The sequence below is a fragment of the Primulina eburnea genome, chromosome 11 (assembly GCF_022965805.1).
Source record: "Primulina eburnea isolate SZY01 chromosome 11, ASM2296580v1, whole genome shotgun sequence".
In the NCBI taxonomy this organism is placed as follows: Eukaryota; Viridiplantae; Streptophyta; class Magnoliopsida; order Lamiales; family Gesneriaceae; genus Primulina; species Primulina eburnea.
Window position 1 is genome coordinate 7,816,439 of NC_133111.1, and position 19,829 is coordinate 7,836,267.

General features: G+C 34.6%; 1 protein-coding gene across 1 annotated transcript; it reads right to left on the reverse strand.

Annotated features, from left to right (window-relative positions):
* Positions 1–11,259: 11,259 nt before the first annotated feature.
* On the reverse strand, positions 11,260–17,260 carry LOC140805070 (polynucleotide 3'-phosphatase ZDP-like). The gene is made up of 11 exons (XM_073161254.1): positions 16,846–17,260; positions 16,557–16,616; positions 15,920–15,976; positions 14,802–14,870; positions 14,525–14,581; positions 14,023–14,099; positions 13,440–13,521; positions 13,214–13,330; positions 12,197–12,318; positions 11,996–12,065; positions 11,260–11,491 (listed from the first exon to the last, which is right to left on the reverse strand). Exons 1-11 carry the CDS (start codon positions 17,077–17,079, stop codon positions 11,438–11,440), a joined length of 999 nt encoding a protein of 332 aa, XP_073017355.1. The 5' UTR covers positions 17,080–17,260; the 3' UTR covers positions 11,260–11,437.
* Between the last annotated feature and the right edge of the window lie 2,569 nt (positions 17,261–19,829).

Here is a 19,829-nt window from a genome sequence, read left to right on the forward strand (position 1 = left end):
AGAAATGTTAAGGGGAAGATGAACCTAGGGTTTTCTAGTTATCCATAGAGTTTTGGGGACATGATGGCTCGGCTAGGGGAGGTAGCGCCCAGCGCTCGGTTCAGGCCCTGAGCATGGCTTGGTTCAAAGAGTAGGAAGGGTCCTAGGGTGACCGGAATCATCAGGGCTCGAAGGAAGAGAGAGCTGCGGCCTTGGGATAGGAATTAGGGCTCGATTATGAGATGGTAGGTGAGGGCTGTGTTCAGGGTTATGACTGGTCGGAGGTTGGCTCAACAGGGTCTGGTGCTGTCCTAGATAGGTCCCTAGGCGGCTGGTATAGGTTGTCTTGGAGGAGTAGCAGCCGTGAGCTTGCTCATGCTTGCGTTTGCGCAACTTGCTGCAAGGTGTAGGGCATGTGTGCTCGGTTGTGGTGGTTTAGGTAGGGTCCATGAGGGTAGGCTAGGGTCTGTGCATGGTCTGGTCCGAGATGTCTCGAGGGTGGCTCGGGTATTTGAGAAACCATGGCTTATGAATGAGAGAATGATTCAGTTTTGGCTAGGAAAAGAGAACGGGCTCGAATCATGGTTCACGATGGATGGTTCATGACTCATAGGGGTAGTTAGGGATGAAAAGTCTAAGTTTAAAAATCAAGGAAGAAAATATTAAATTTTGAAATTATTCGCGATTCAAACGTTTTACGATTTAGTGATTAAGTAATTAAATCGAGAGACTCGGGTTTACATTTAAGAAAATTATTAGAAGTAAAAATTAAGCTTATATGATGGTTCAGGATAGGCTCGAGTTAAGAAAATTAAGAAAAAGTAAAAATTGGGAAGTTCGAGGTTCAGGGATAAAATGATCATTTTACATCTCTGGTAGTTCGAAATGTTTGGCAGCGTCCCGAAGAATCATAATACATTCTAAATGATATTTTAAAAGGTTTATGATGAAAATATGATATTTTATGATATATACAAAGGATGTATGATTTTTCTGAAAAATGCTATTTTATGACTTTTGGATGAAAGCGATATTTTTATAAATAAAAGGAAAGAGAAAAATATTTTGAAATATGTGAATCGAATGTAACGCAAAGGATATAATGGGGATATCGTGAGGAAAAATACCCTAGAGGGAGCCCGTTTATGGGAGAAGACCCCATAAGGAGCCCAACAATCGTATTTACATATTTGGTCATGGCTTAGTGACGAGAGTTGCTAACGCTCCATCCCCAGGTACTTGGTGTATATAGACTAATCAGTCAACCATAGGATGACTCATAAAGGATAAAGGATAGTCACTTTCAAGAATAAAACTTCATCCAAAATGATATATGATGATGAAAGGCTTTATGATTTAATAATTTATGATTTATTTATGCTTACAAATTTTATGACAACTTATTTTAAATAAAAGTATGATTTTTAAATGCATGTGTCTGTATATGTATTATTTGATACGTATGGTTAGAACATGCCGAGTCATTAGTCAATAGATTCTTTACGTTTGGATGGTTGCAGGTGAGGATGATTTTTAGGGAGGTGCTAACGCTTGAGTGGATCAGGTCTGACAGTACACTCCCGAGAGACTTTTATTTTCCGCATTAGCTTACGATTTAAAGTTTTAAAGTAAAAATTTTGAGGATTATTTATTTAAAGATTTTTTGCTTTATTTTGAAGTTTAGTCGTTGGATTATTTTAACATTGACGTACGATTTTGTAATTGACGATTTATGGATTTTTATGTATTTGAGGTTTTTAAATTATTAGTTTTTGTAAGGCCCGAGATAATAAAGATGATATTATTTTAATCCGAGGGTATGTAATTGGAAACTTTTGGAGTGTTGAATTATATTCCAAGATGTTTGCAATTATTTAGGATTGAATTGAATTAAAAAGATTAAGCGGGGGCCAATTTGCAATTAGTGAAAAGTTGATGGACTAAAGTGCAAATATGAAAAATTGAGTGGGCCACTTGTCTTGGTCACCCCTTGAACGTGTCATTGTGCACTTTAAAAATTCAGAATTGCATGAGGAAAACCGAAAGCTTCCATGGAAATTCTCAAGCTTTTATTTTCTTTAAAATTTCGATTCCGTGTGAACCGTCTATCAGAATTTAAATCCGATTTCGGTTTTGAGCTCCTCTCACCAAGAGCTACACAAGGACGTAAGTTTTGTTACGTTTTGAGATGTTTTGAAAATATGATGTTGCTAGAATTGCATGTGATTCAGATATGATGTTTCTGCTACCGTAGATATTATAGAATTGAAGTCAGATTAAAGAACAGACTGTTTCTGTAATTTTTATGATTTTCGAAAGATATTGACAGAGATTCGATATCAGATTTGTGTTATCGTTGAGATTATGAGTTATGTCAGTATTGATTATGAGTTCTGGTATTATATATGTGATGTTCAGATTGACGGGGTTATTCAGATTGTATTGTTATGCCGTCGAAACATCAGTATTGATTTAGATTGATCAGATATGATATTGATTGAGATTCATTGTTATATTGTTGACTTGGATCAGATTGTATACCGAGTTGAGTATTGATCAGAACAGATTCTGAACTGAGATATATACTGATATTGTATTTATGTGATTTGTCATTATCAGATTGATATGGACAGATTTAACTTCGAGACTTCGTCTTCGTCAGACCGGGACGACAAAGGTATAATTCATGTGATATCTGGTAAGATACAACTCAAATCAGATCCCATTTGAGTTTCCCAATAAAATCACATACTTGATTATTGTTTATCTTCTGATATGGTTATGATTTGTTTATAGATTTTATATTCAAATCTTTTGGAAATGAGCATGCTTTGTTTACAGATTGTTATACATTGCATTTGAGATAGGAAAGTTTGACAGATATTCAGACTTCTAGACGTTCGGTGTATCGTTACGTAGGAGCAGACACCCTCCTATTGTAGATTACTCTATACAGCTCAGACCGAAGTCTAGGAATAAGACGTACAGTCGCTCCGATTGGGAGGGTAGGTGACAGCCATTGACGTCTTATTCACACTGGGATCCCTAGAGTTATAGTTGAGTCGAGTCTAGACATGATTTGACTAGAACTGCATGTGTTTATGGATATGGTTTCATAGATTATGAAACCCATGTGTATTGCTTTCAGTTATGACAGCATGTTTATATGATTTGATTTAAATTGCATGTTTATCTGAATGGAGTTGCATGCTTATTTTGATTTGATTTAATAGATTATGAAATCTATTACTTTTGAATATGATCATGATAGCATGTTTTAAGATTTAGATTGTTTCTATACATGCTTACCATGTTTTATACTGGGATTTATTCTCACCGGAGTTATCCGGCTGTTGTCTTGTTTTGTATGTGTGCATGACAACAGGTGGGGCATGATCGGGGTCGAGAAGATGACGAGAGAAGACGATTTTAGCGTGGTGATTCCGGACTTACTGTAGATTTGGTTTATTACTTGAACTTAGTAACCGAACCTTAGACTTAGATTGTACAGTATTGTACTTTTATACTGAAATATATTTTATACTGAGATGTATATTATTTAGATTCCATTACCTTCCGCATTTACATTTTAAAAAGAAAAATTTTTAGACCCTGTTTTATCTTAATTGATAATTAAATCCCAAAAGAAGATTAAGAAAAAGATCAGCGTCCGGGTCCCCACAACAGGTGTTATCAGAACGATAGATCCTTTAGATTAAGATAGTCAGAACTGATAGATCTTTTAGAATGAGATAGTAGAGAATGAGCGGGGTAGATTGAATTGTCTTCCTTGCATGTGATTGCTAGCATGAGAATTATGTTAATGTTGACTTACATTGTGTGTGCTAGCATGATTTTTTGCTTTCCCTATTACATGTTGTTTGTTATCTGAGTTGATTACAGCATGTAATTACCAAGACTGAATCAGAACCGAGTCTGAATCAGAGGTATATGATCAGAGGAGGGCTGAGACATCTTATATAGATTGTGTATTAATTTGTTTGATATTCAGATATACCTCCACGGAGAATTTCAAAAAAGGGCAGTACTTCGTCTGAACAGATAAATGCATCAGAAACTCAGATAGAAGTAAAGTTGGCAGAACTTCAGTTATTTCAGCCGCCGATTCTGAGTGGTACCGAGACATCTGAAAATTGTCAGAACTGGGTTGGCGACATAGAAATACTATTTGATCTACTGGATTGTACAGATGAACAGAGAGTTAAATTGGTATTTCACCAGTTACGAGAGGCGGCCATAAGTTGGTGGATTACAATCAAAGGAGTATTAGCACAACGTGGTACTGTGATCACGTGGGAAGTCTTCAAAACTGAATTCTATCAAAGATTTTTCTCCGTTTCTTACCGAGAGGACAAAAGAGCAGAATTTGAGAATTTGAGCCAAGGTCAACTGAATATTGACGAATATGCTGCTAGATTCTCTACTTTACTGCGTTTTGCTCCTCATTTAGCTGGAAATGATGAAGCTGTAGTGAATCAGTTCATCAGAGGGTTGAATTCGGAGGTAGTTGCATTGATGAATTTGCAGCGACCTTACCATTTTGCTGACATCCTGAGTAGAGCAAAGAGAGCTGAGGCGAGTCTGATTAGACAGCTAGGGAGGTTGGGTGTGAAGCAACCCCAGATACAGCAATCCCCTCTCAGAATTGATCGCGGCAGTACGAGTGGGAATCAAGAATTGCTGAAAGCTCGAAAGAAGCCATTCAAGAAGTTAGGGAGTGGTTCCTCGAGTTCCAGTGGTTCTAGTCCGAGCCATACTGGAGTATATTGCAGGAGTTGCGGAGGGAGACATCCCATCGAGCAATGCCAGGGAGTGACTGGTAGATGCAATATTTGTGGACAGCCGGGACACTTTGCTAAAGTTTGTCCCCATAAGCGTTCCCGAAGATTGTAGGAAACAGAGTTCAATTGAAAACACAGATCCAGAATTCACAACAGGTACTATTCTTTATGATTCTATTGCATATGTATTGATATATACTAATGCATTTGTTAAGAATATCTTTGACTGAGTTGCATGGAGATATGCTGTATCAGTTGGGTTTGTATGTACTGTAGTATTGATGTCCTTGCTTGTTGAGGAAATGTTGATATCAAAGATTTCTGTATATAGTGTATACTACAGTAAGATGAGAATGAAATAGAGATAGATTATGATGTACTTGTGTTTTCTGATTTGAACGCATTATTGATATGTATATGCTGAACAAGTACAGACATATTGTAGAATTTTTCCAGAAATGGTAAGAGTCAGACCAGAGATGACTGATCAGTGGAGATACCACGATAAGGATTCTAGATTTAGAATTCCTTTGATATCCGTATTGTATATGACTCGATTAATACAGAAAGGAACATATAGTATCCTTATGTATTCAGTAGATTTACTGAAATCGAGCATAGCACTGGCAGATTTGTCAATGATAGACGAATTGACTGATATTGCCTAGATAAGATTTCAGATTTGTGGTGATCTCATAAAGATAAACTTCAGAAATTGAATGTAGATCAGGTATTGTTTGTATGTTAGATTCAGTACAGAATGATACTGAATATACAGAATAATACATACCGAATTGAAAGAATTGAATATTTGAAGATTGTAGTGAATATTCTGAGAATTAGGATTATTATATACAGAAATTATTCAGATAAGAATTCCGCTTGAAACAAATTGTATTCAGAGTAAGTGATATCTGAAATTAGTATACAGATTGACCTTGACACAGATGAGATTGGGATCAGTGATTGAGAATGATACCGATGTCAGAAGATCAGAAATTTCAGAAATGTCAGAAATGTCAGAAATTATTGTGTCTGATTTGACAGATTATCTTATTCAATTATTGCCTTATATCTGCTGTGTATTGTTATTGTTCTAAATCAGTATTCGTGATATCTTATATTGGTTGGGAGCACATTTTAATTGCAGATGAGATATAGCAGTTGATCAGAATGACATGAAGATATTTACTAGAACTAGTTGTTTTATGAGTTCACTGAACTCACTAGATCTGTATAGGTTACTGATATTTTGTATCTGATTTGATATTACTGTTGTTTTGAATCCGTATATGATACAGATTGTTGTAAACCGTTGAGAGTATATACAGTTCCAACCGAATCAGAGTTGAATTTGAGAATTTCAGTGATTCAGAAATTTGATCAGAATGTTCAGAACTTGAATGTGATAATCAGAGCAGAACATCTAACAGAGTAACAGATATATGATTTTGTGTTTTGTATGAAATTGACTAGCTTGTGATATCAGAATGTTTCAGTATTGTATAACAGAATTGATATTGATAGTCAGAGTCGAATACCAGGTAGGTATTTCTTCTTTAAATTTTATTATTAACTGATTGTTATGCCGAATAGTTCGAAGTTGAAATCACAGATAGTGTCAGAAATGCGCTGTAGTGACTTCAGTTTTCATTCTGATGATTGAGAATGTATTATATTCGAGCAGATAATATTGATATAGACAGATTGGATCAGCTGTGACAGAATTTGTTCTGAAATATTGGCAGAAATTGTACTGAAATGTCTGAATCGCCACTAGATAAAGACAGAAAGATAGAACTCAGAAGAATTATTACAGAATTGGTATAATTCTGAATAGAAATGAGAGTTCATTTCTATGATTTTAGTAATGATATTACGGCTATTTCTCTTCAGATGTTAAGATGATATGATTGTGATTGACAGACTGTTCAATCTATATCTATCAGTTTGTACAAGATGGTGTACAAACATGAGCAAATGACACAGATTGATGTCAAAGAAATGGTCAGATTGCACAGAATGTTGCAATAAAATGTATCAGATTGTGATTGTGATTTATTTTGCACACATGGCAGAGTATACCATACGTTATTTCCCAAATTTTTCACCGATCGACGGATAGCCAGAGTGTATTATCCAGATATGGAAGATATCCAGAGAGCGGTAGTGCTGGATGTTAGCACTAGTTGACATGGGGTATTGTTACTTTATGGGTGATTGTGTGGTGATAGCTATCAAAAGAGTACTGAGATAGTTACAGACGACGCATTGGACAGTGAGAACTACAGAGTCCTTATAAAGAAGATTCAGAAAGGAATAAAGATAGCTCAGAAATGACAGATTTAAGAAACCAACGTCGGATGATGACGATTGGTACTTGAAGCTGAAGATGGTATATGTCCTTGATCGGGATAAACTGATTTGATAACAGCAGATGGTACTGATATGTGATGAATTATGATTGGTCTATACGGATGTTGTATAACCAACATGGCAAGATTGATTCTGTCAGAGTTAATTTAAGAAGTATTATGATAGCATACTTCATAAATTCTTATTCTAGATGGGGATCAGGGATTTGAGTTTTGATTTAAACTCTAGTATACATTTCTTCTCGTATATCTCTGAATTGATTGTTTATGAGTTCGAGGACGAACTCAAATCTAAGAGGGGGAGAAATGTAAGGCCCGAGATAATAAAGATGATATTATTTTAATCCGAGCGTATGTAATTGGAAAATTTTGGAGTGTTGAATTATATTCCAAGATGTTTGCAATTATTTAGGATTGAATTGAAATAAAAAGATTAAGCGGGGCCAATTTGCAATTAGTGAAAAGTTGAGGGACTAAAGTGCAAATATGAAAAATTGAGTGGGACACTTGTCTTGGTCACCCCTTGAACGTGTCATTGTGCACTTTAAAAATTCAGAATTGCATGAGGAAAACCGAAAGCTTCCATGGAAATTCTCAAGCTTTTATTTTCTTTAAAATTTCGATTCCGTGTGAACCGTCTATCAGAATTTAAATCCGATTTCGGTTTTGAGCTCCTCTCACCAAGAGCTACACAAGGACGTAAGTTTTGTTACGTTTTGAGATGTTTTGAAAATATGATGTTGCTAGAATTGCATGTGATTCAGATATGATGTTTCTGCTACCGTAGATATTATAGAATTGAAGTCAGATTAAAGAACAGACTGTTTCTGTAATTGTTATGATTTTCGAAAGATATTGACAGAGATTCGATATCAGATTTGTGTTATCGTTGAGATTATGAGTTATGTCAGTATTGATTATGAGTTCTGGTATTATATATGTGATGTTCAGATTGACGGGGTTATTCAGATTGTATTGTTATGCCGTCGAAACATCAGTATTGATTTAGATTGATCAGATATGATATTGATTGAGATTCATTGTTATATTGTTGACTTGGATCAGATTGTATACCGAGTTGAGTATTGATCAGAACATATTCTGAACTGAGATATATACTGATATTGTATTTATGTGATTTGTCATTATCAGATTGATATGGACAGATTTAACTTCGAGACTTCGTCTTCGTCAGACCGGGACGACAAATGTATAATTCATGTGATATCTGGTAAGATACAACTCAAATCAGATCCCATTTGAGTTTCTCAATAAAATCACATACTTGATTATTGTTTATCTTCTTATATGATTATGATTTGTTTATAGACTTTATATTCAAATCTTTTGGAAATGAGCATGCTTTGTTTACAGATTGTTATACATTGCATTTGAGATAGGAAAGTTTGACAGATAGTCAGACTTCTAGACGTTCAGTGTATCGTTACGTAGGAGCAGACACCTTCTTATTGTAGATTACTCGATACAGCTCAGACCGAAGTCTAGGAATAAGACGTACAGTCACCCCGATTGGGAGGGTAGGTGACAGCCATTGACATCTTATTCACACCGGGATCCCTAGAGTTATAGTTGAGTCGAGTCTAGACATGATTTGACTAGAACTGCATGTGTTTATGGATATGGTTTCATAGACTATGAAACTCATGTGTATTGCTTTCAGTTATGACAACATGTTTATATGATTTGATTTAAATTGCATGTTTATCTGAATGGAGTTGCATGCTTATTTTGATTTGATTTCATAGATTATGAAATCTATTACTTTTGAATATGATCATGATAGCATGTTTTAAGATTTAGATTGTTTCTATACATGCTTACCATGTTTTATACTGGGATTTATTCTCACCGGAGTTATCCGGCTGTTGTCTTGTTTTGTATGTGTGCATGACAACAGGTAGGGCATGATCGGGGTCGAGAAGATGACGAGAGAAGACGAGTTTAGCGTGGTGATTCCGGACTTACTGTAGATTTGGTTTATTACTTGAACTTAGTAACCGAACCTTAGACTTAGATTGTACAGTATTGTACTTTTATACTGAAATGTATTTTATACTGAGATGTATATTATTTAGATTACATTACCTTCCGCATTTACATTTTAAAAAAAAAAATTTTAGACCCTGGTTTATCTTAATTGATAATTAAATCCCAAAAGAAGATTAAGAAAAAGATCAGCGTCCGGGTCCCCACAGTTTTTCTGTTGGATGGGTTTTGAAGTTAGAAGAAAATATTTTATTAAAAAAATCCTTTGAATTTATTGAAATTTTAAAGCAAAAAAGAATAGATGTTTAAATAATCATTCTAGTTTCTCAAATTAAACATAAGATCAGCACAATTATTCGTTGAATAACTGAAGAATACATATTTGTCATTCTTGTAATCAAATTTGGCTAAATGATCAAAACCATTTAACACATAGCATACACACCCAAAATCATGAAAATATTTTAGGTTTGGCTTCTTTCTCATGATGATCTAATATGATGTCATAGTCAAACCACTCCTCAAATATACCCGACTTGAAATATTAAATGATGTGCTTAAGGCCTCAACCCTAAAATGTTTTGAAATATTTTTTGAATACAACATGACCCGAGCCATCTCCTGCAAAGTTCAGTTATTTATCTCGATAATGCCGTTTTGTTAATGAGCCTTTGGGGACAGAGAATTCATGTGATATGCATTTTTATCACATAAAGATGAAAAATGTGAGTTCTAAAGTTCCTTACCGGGGTCGGTTCCGTGGCCGGTTCTGATTTTATCAACACTCAAATTGTGAAAATCGGTAATTCATGCAAGTAGTTTTTTAAATGCATCAAAAGAATCTGAATTTTCTCTAAGAATGATTACACTTGTAAAACGTGAAAAATCATCAACACAAACAAATAAATACTTTTTACCTCTCAATCTTTCCACTTTCATTAGACCCATAAAATCCATGTGTAAGAATTCAAGATACCGTGTTGTCCCAAAGTGTTATAACACTTGGTGCAGAACATAGGTTTGCTTAGCTCTCTGGTATGCTCCTCAAACATAAGGTTTTCCAAAGGTTAAATTATGCATACCTCACACAACATCATATTTTGCTAGATTTTTCAATGTCCTGAAGTTTGCATGGCCCAACTTTTGATGTCGCAAGTCTAGTTCACTTACCTTCATATGTCTATAAACATGTTTCTCTCCCAATTGATAACAATTATCAAAAGATCTAGTATGTATCATGACATGAACATTAGCTTAGTATTTTTGTCAAACTTAACATGCAAGTCATCATCACATTATTGATTAATGCTTATTAAGTTTGAGTTAAGTACTTTGACATGAAGAACATTGTGAAGCTTAGAAAGTCCATCAATGTTCACCGTCTCTTTTCTAGCAATCATTCCTTTTGCACCATTTCCATATGTTACTCGGCGACTTTTTAATTCAATAATCAATAATATAGTCTTTCAAACTTGTTATGTTGCGTAAGCACCCACTATCGAAATACCAGATACCTGCAGAGTTATTTTTTAAGGAGGCATAAACAACAATACAATGAATTTCAACATTATCTAACCAAATCTTCTTTACTCAGGGTTTATTGGCGAAAGTGTTGTGGTTGGAGTTTAGTGTCACTTGGTGCAACATTCTATTTGCCTCCAGCTCATTAGTCACCCCTCAACTTGAAACAGTATGGTTTGATATGACCAAACTTAAAATAATAGTGACATACAAAGTGACGTCTCCTTTGTTTTGGTTTGCGGCGAAAGGGACTCGGAAATTAGCTATGATCGGAAAAGGAATGCTGTTTCGCAGAGGTTTGCGGCGGAAAGCGGCCAAGGAAGAGACAGAAGAGGAAGAGAAGGAACGATGATGCCGTTTACTGAAGAGAGTGGTGGGTCTCGGAGAGTTGGGAGTGTAGACTGGACTGTCGTATAACAAAAATGTTAATTTTTTTTAATATAGTTATTTTCATTGTAAAAAACATGTTAATTTATGGACTACTTTTAAACGGGGTCAAGTAATTTATTCCGTGGATAGAAATAAATTATCGATTTTAGTAGCTGCTGGAGAAGAAAACAAAGCACGATGATTCTAAAAGAAAAAAAAATAAAATAAAGAGAAAAGCCTGAATACATTACCAGTTCCACTTAATTATATCATATTTCAGTTTCCCTTCTACCCAAACAGAGCAAAATCTCTGATCACTTGGATGAAGAGGGGATCAGATTTACATTTGGACAATTTGTAAAGGCAAAAATGGAAAACCGGGTACTAGCCCAAATTGATGAAGTACTCCTCAGGAACGTAAAATTTTAGTCCGATAGCCTGCAAATATCCACATTCCAAAGAAGTTAAATATCCACATTCCAAAGAAGTTAATTATGATATTTACTGTGAGATACTGAGTAGGAGTCGTGACTGGGGTACACTGATGACACAGACATGATTGGCCATCCACAAACAAACATCATATCCAACAACACAACAATGTGTAGAGGTTGAGCAACAATGCAAGTGCTTGAAGAGGTAATGAGACATGTTGTGGCTAACAAATTAGCTTCATCGTGGACAGATAAAAAAAAAAACTGTAGAATTTCAAATAAAACTGGGGCAAGCATGGGTAAAAAGGGGGAAAAGATATCGACGGGGAATGTTAGCTCCCTTATTTCCTCTAAACACACCACCAGATCCCGAACTTAGATCTCATTGCATAATTAGTTCAAGAATCAGTAGAGATGTCTAAGCTAAAAGAAACAAGTCATGTAACATTGTAGGAACTCTATTAGATATAAAATAATAAATTTAAGCTGTAACATAATTTTGTAGAACCTGCGCAAATTTTATGTCAGCATCGCTGTGATCGTCTGGTCTTCCAGCTGCATCACCCACATAAAAGGATCTACACAGTAGAGTAAAAATGTCAGGCCATTAACTTGGCATATCAATTGTACCAAAGAATGAAACCAACATAATTGGATGGTAAGATTTACAGCTAAACACTATAAGGAGAAAGAGGAAGTGAACAATAACTGATTCATGTCAACGGGGAGGCGAGAATTGAATTCCTTCTCCATAATTTTCCACATCCCAGGTTTTGGCTTGCGAAAGGGATCCTCTGGTAAACCATAACTCAACCCACAAGCAATAAAAACCTGAAATGTCACTTTTCTTAATGTTTCCAGTTGTTCACACAATCATTACTTCATCACATGCACACTTTAAAAAAAGAGGAAAAAAAAAAAGAGCAATGGCCAATGAAACATAACACATTTCTGCATCAAGAAATCAAAATTTTCATGGAGCAGTAGTATGCTGTAAAATACTGGGGCTGCTATGTTGGACATACAGAAAGGAAACAGACATTAAAATCAGAGTTTTCACCATCAAAGGCCACATTTTTTCGTTATATTTCCAGCTTGATTATTTCTAAGCTGGAGCTGGTGTGTGCCAAACAACGACCAATAATAAACTTTGCACTCTTATGCAAAACAAGAGGACAGACAGCAGGCATTTGAAATGCTATAACTTGTCCAAAACCAGAGAATGCATCAAGCAGATCTCTAGTCTTACAATCGAGTCAAACAGCTTTCTGTTGTCCACATTACCGTATAGGGTTCAACTGAATCTACTAATCTTGTTTCTCATATTGAACAACAAACATAAGTGGGGTTGAGAGAAATCATGATAAAATAAACTCACTAATACAAAGAATAAAACAAAGAAGATTTATTCAAAATAAATCAGAACTGCTTTCTAATAGATAGATATATTAGTGTTACCACAAGCATAAAGCAATCGATAAAAGAACATTTTGTTTCAGGAAAAAAGGACAAGGCTAACATACAAAATAAAAGAGAATTCACATAGTGAGTCAACAGAACATATCATATATGGAGATCACAAGCACACCCATTATTTAAGAACACATAAAAAATATCTTGTTACAGGAAACAGCTAACAGAAATCTTGACAAGTATATTGTGGATCACAACTGTTCCAAAGCTCTACCAAACAGAACATGAGACTGTGTAGAGACAGCAAATAAACCTGAATGGGGACCTTCACAAGCTTAATGAAATTCTCAAGTCGTCCAAGTTTGGAATCAACAGCTGCCTGCCGCTTATTCTTCCAGCGGTCTATATTGGACTCATTGGTAAAAATAACCTATTGACGAGGCCAACTATTTAGTCAACATACATTTCAAATTTAGTTAATCGCTGTAATATTGTATAATTCAAACTGATTCAGAGATCCTGAAGAAAAAGGAGCAAACCAGCTTGAAGCCATCATTATACAAATTCTGAAGTTTCTCAGGTATCGAAGGATACATAAGGGACCATGCATCAGCACCCACTCTAAGATAAAAAAAAAAGAATGAAATTGAATAATCATTGTCATCAGGTGATTAAGCTTCCAAAAAGGCTTAATAAATCCAATAAATTCTGGTCAAATTAGATCAATTGCCAAGTGACCCTGATATGTCAAATATTATGGCATTTAACAAAGAGCTGATGCTATTAACTAAAAAGAGGCTTCAAGTCAAGCAGACTCATGCATACTGTTATTTTTTTCTGCCGCAATAGCAGCACGCATAGAACTACTAATCTTTGCAAGGGAAAAACACTAAAAATCAAAATAGAATTTGTTCAAGGACCCTCTATATTATTATTCCATTTTGTATCAGATGCTCCAAGGTAGAATCAATGGTTCATGATCTTATACGAACAACATGTCACAACATTTAGGTGCAGGCTGATACAGTTTACCGTACATAGAAGAATCATCCAGTTCATAAAACAGTTCAAAATATCATAAAGTGCCTACAACACGTGCCTACAACACCAGTAAAATCATACCTTTTCACAGATGTCTTTGCAAGACACCCATCAAAATCAAAGGCCGCAATCTTTTGTGAATCGTGAAGACCATCATCCTTAAAAAAATTCCAAAAAAAGCTGATTTCCAGAAGTTGTTGGGTTACGTAGCATGAAAATATTCTAAAGTTGAGTAGTGTTATGCACACATGAACAGAAGATATGCAAATTAGATTGGCAGAAATAAAGTGAATAATTTTCAAATTCAGAACATGAAATTGATATTTCAATTAGCAGCAACTTAGGGACATGTAGAGAGTCAAGAAAGCAACTATTTACAGAAAACATGGCAATTGTTCTAGTAACATGATAACATCATTACAAGAAAAGTCTCTCAAGAGAAAGAGCAATAAACCACAATTATATCAAGCACATTGTATTGAAAAAACAATATTGATACAAAAATGGTAATTCGGTAGTTCACTTTAACATCCTTGCAACTCTTTGCACTGGAAAAACACCATCATTTAAATAAGACACTTACCCGTTCAAGAAATATGATGGTCTGGAAAGCTTTCCATTTAGGCAATAACATAGCATCCTGAAAAATGAGGTAACGATTTTAAAAAACTTTGTAAAAGAAGAAAATTTGGTAAAATAAATAATTTTTACACAATAAAATACCCAAAAAAGAACATGTAAGTTAAAGATGGCCAGGCGAGAGATGCACCATACAGTACCAAATCGCCCAAAAAAACCATAAATGCAATCTTGCTATCACGTGATGCTTGAACATAAAAAGTTATCACTGAATTTCATACCTTGTACATGTCTTTGATATCAGAAGTGGATATGGACATCTCCAGCATTCCCCCATCCTCATATCCGAACTATAAGAAATTTTGTCATGTAACAGGATATTAACAGATGCATGGCTTCCAAATATCCTTGCAAATTTATTAGCTAAAAGAAATTCAAAAAGTACCACAATACTTGACAGCACTGAAGGACTCAACAACTGATTATAAAAACCTTAAAAAAACAACTCCCCGATTAGGTAAGATGTGATCTTAGGGATCACCAAAGCAGTGATACAGGCAGAAAACTGGTGTGGTAAAGGATATACTTTTTAAGCAAATTATTCACACTGATGACGTACAATTGCAAAGTCAAATTTGAACTGCGAGCCACGAGAACATTTTTGTAAATTCCATAGAAGCTTGCTCAATCACAGACCATAACCGTAAGTTTTAAAAGGCTTAAAGCCCCACACAACACCTTAGATAACCAATATATCACAGAGTTGATGCATCTAAACACCCCTCAAGGTCATGCTCTATTCACTAACTAGGCCACAGGATTCCACTCTCTTTTAATATAATCCAATAACTGAAGTCAAACAATTTACGACGTACAGATCTTGAATCTCCAAAAATTCTGAAAATGAAAGTAACTTTCAAAATCTATGCATATCCAAGCTAGTTTTCATATCTCAGCCTTTTACGTTTTTTGACCAAGAGCACATATCTAAAACAGAAAACAGAAATAAATTTCTTCACGGGAAAGGTTTTGAGATATGGTTTAGCAAGATGAAAAGGTATGTCTAAAACTATTTTTTGAGGGATATGGTTTTTAATTCCAGTGAAATCATGTTTTGTCCAGTAAATAATATTAAATTATATCTGAATGGATATTTGTATGAATATGTTATAATTTTAAAATATAATTTATTGGATTAAAATATATGTAATATATTAAAAGAGTAATTCTGGGAAGTGCTGAAAAATTGAATTAGATTTATGTATTTATGGTGTTGAGATCATCAACATAACCTCACAACTTCAAAAAAAAGGGACAAGAAAAGAAAAGAAAGAACAATCTGAAATGTCATAATTTTATCAGTTAGATTCCATGCTAGATAAAAAGTGTAGTTGTCTACCTTTTGTTTCTTCAAGTTTCCTTGCTCCAACTCTTCCTCTTCGTCTATACCATGAACCTAATATATGTGAGACAAATGACAGTATCAAATATCTATGTCAGAGGTAGATTATATAAACAATTGAATTTTAAGCCATCTTCAAGGAATGCATTTAGAAGCTCCACCAGCTGTCCCTTTTGTTTCCTTATATATGCAAAAGGTTAGATTTCTGCTCAAACTGACGATGATAAAGCGTGACGAAGTGCAAATGCAATTATTCTATTCGTCGGGAATCAGCAATCTTAAAATGGTGAGCCATGGTAAAAAGAGCTCCTTAGCATTAAAAAAGGGCAGAAAGACTTTGAACAGTACAAGGATGAAGCCTGAAGGGTCCATTAAATGATGGAAAGTTCTCCAAATCAATGTTGTAAGAGCCTGATAATCATTCTTAGTTCCAAGTACGCGATTGGATTGGCATGGTCTTGACTGGGTGTAGTTCCCAAACCCGAAAAAAGAAAAAAAAAAGTGTTCATGCCCCAACATATTTAGCTTCAGTACGGAATCAAATATCTGACATGCTACAACTTAGAACTTTATCAGTTACATTGGTCTTCGCAAAGAAGTCTAAACTATAGGCAATTCTCCGTGGCAGCATTACCTTATTTGACGCTTGAGTAACTTCATTTGCTAATTTCATCAAAAAATCCCGATCACTGCTCTGCAATTACACAGGATTGGAGAATATATAAGTAGAATTACGGATATCTTTCAAAAGTTAAATATTACTGCAAACTCACTTCTTCTCAAAATATTCAAAAAAAACCCACCACAAAATTACACTATGGGTCACTATAGCGACCAAATCTTCTTACATTCACAGGATATTTGCAGCTGAAATAGGGAATAAATTGAGCAAAAACAACAGGAAAATTCCATCACATGTTCACCTTCAGCGATGAGAAACCAGAGATGGACTCAGCTGGTGAAATAGAACTAGACCCACTAGGAGGAAAGCAATTCAAGTGATGCCATTTGGTCATATCAAACCCTCGGGGGTCTTTGCTAACCAAACCCAACCTTGGAACACCGGAAGCTATAGATTTTGAGCATTTTTTACACAACGATCGGCCCGACTTTGCGTATTCAACCACGACTTTTGCTGCAGCTGGGGACGACGACATTGATTCAGATACTATGAAAAGGAGCAAATGATGGAAATTTGGGGCTTTAGTGCTCCAGATATTTTGGTCTAGGTTGAGGATAGTGACAACTTGATGCAGAGAAAATTGATTTGGGGATTCGTTTGTGATCTAGAAATCCTCGTTCTTTCGCGCGAATGGAACGAGGAAAGCCATCGTTACACGGGAAAATGAGGAAAACGGGAGTGATGGAAGTATTTATTAAGAAAAAGGGATTGAATGTAATTTTATTTTTTTATCCTTTATTTTAAATTTGTTTAAAAACTAATTTTGTGATTAGAATATTTAAATATTTATTTTATTTTTTTATATAATATAATTTAATTAAATAAAAATAATTTATAATTCCATCCTTTTTCTGCGACCCACTCTTTCTCATCTCAACCCAAGATTTTTTTTTTCCTCATCTGCTGTTGCTGCACACTCAAACCATCTTCCATCTTGCATCATTGTTCTGGTTTTTTGCTAAGAATTAACGATGAGTCTAAAAAATATTCATCTGCAAGAAATCCAACAAGAAAATCACGTATTAATAAAAAATTTATTTTGAAATTTGAATTTGTTATCGAAGTTAGATTTGGGTCGAGCCCTGGGTCGAGCTCTTCGTGAAGAGGAAGAGCTCGACCGTGAGCAGCAGCTTAGCTGCTGCTCTCGGGAAAGCTCTTCCCCAAGAGCACGACCCAAACCCAATTGGGTTGTGCTTGGGTCGTGCTGACCCAAGAAGAGCACGACCCAATAACTAGGCCAAATAATTTTTTTACTAAAAAAATCAGGTTAATTTTCTTAAAAAATTATTATTTCATTATTGTTTAATGTATATCAATGTATAATTTATGTTTGTTTTTTCATTGCAGCGGTGAATGTGAAGTTTACTGTTTAGCGACAGCAAGTTATACCATGTTTAGGGAAAATGCCTATCAATTGAACGATCAGAAGATTGAAGAATCTAGGCATTATTGTTGTTGTTGTATTTGTGATAAATTATGGTCGTTGGATTAAAACATTTATATGATAGTTGGATTAAAACATTTATATGATATTTTACATTGATTTTTAGTTAATTTATGTGAAATTTTTTTACTACATTCAATCTAATAACGATCTCATACAAAAAATATATTTAGAGAATGATTCATGAATTGATCAATTATATAACATCATAAAAAATGAAAGCAAGTTGTGATTTGAATTGTATTAGGATTATTGTTTCTAATCACACAAATTGTAGCTCTTTGACTCGACCCACTCTACCCAATTTGAGTTGAGTGGGTCGTGCCACACATATATATTGTGTGGCACTTGGGTTGAGTGGGTTGCGCCACACAACCCACACATATAGACGCAACCCACTCAACCCAAAATTGTGTTGAGTGGGTTGCATTTTGGGTTGAGTGGGTTGCGCCACACATATAGGCGCAACCCACTCAACCCAAAATTGTGTTGAGTGGGTGGCGCCACACAATATATGTGTGGTACGACCCACTCAACCCAAAATTGGGTTGAGTGGGTCGCGCCACACAATATACTCAATTTTTTGGGTAGAGTAGTTTAATTTGAATCGAGTCTTACATGTTATGAGTTTTTTAGGTTCTATTATTATGAAATTTGTTAAAAATTTTATTGGAATTAAAAATTTGTTAAGAATTTTAGTCGAGCATAAATTCAACCCGATAAGAGATACATTCGTCTAATATTGTTATGAAATTTTAACCAACACACTTAAATTATAATATATAACTCATATTAAAATGTTTACACAAATAAATTTTTTATATATATTTACGTTCTAATCATATATAGAATGACTTATGTATTATGAAATGATCAAAATTCAAAATCTCTCTACCACTCGACCCAAACTCGACCCAAACCCTAAACCCTAAACCAAACCCCAAACACCACCACTCGACCCACTCGACCCAACAATTTACCACCCACTCGACCCAAACTTAAAATTTAAAGAACAATCTTGTCCACTCCACCCACTCACCATCCCCTCGACCCAAAATTAAAAATTCAACTCAAACACATTACATATTAGTAAAATCAAATCGATAGCCTTTAAATTCAAACAAATTACATTTAATTCAAATGATTTTTTACGTCAGGAACACAAAAATAACTTAAACCTGAATCGATTATTTTGCTGGGAAGAATATATAAATGAAACATGAAATCGCCGATATCAATAAAAAAATATTTTTTAAAAAATAAAATATAAATAACTAATTAATTAATGAACTAATAAATGATCTCACTTAACTTAATAAATGAACTCACCTAACTAACAACAGTCAACTCCCTTTCTTTGATTTAAAGAAGTCAAAATCCCTTTTATTTAATTAAATTTAAAAAGAGTCATATATTTTTTATTGTCCCATCGTTACACTACTAGTTCGGGGAGTGGGTCTGGTTAGAGACGGATTCGGTCAACTCGATTCCTTATGTTTACAATCAAAAATAATATTTTTAATATGATATTTTTAATATGAGAATTAATATTTTTTCATTAATGATTCGAATAAAAAATCTATCTCATAAATACGATACGTGAAACCATCTCACATAAATTTTTATCTTATTTAAAATTGAGGCCATAAATTTCTAGCATAGTATATATATATATATATATATATATATATATATATATATATATATATATATATATATATATAGAGACACACACACTAACAAACAACGCACACGACACCTATCCAAAATAATAAAAATTA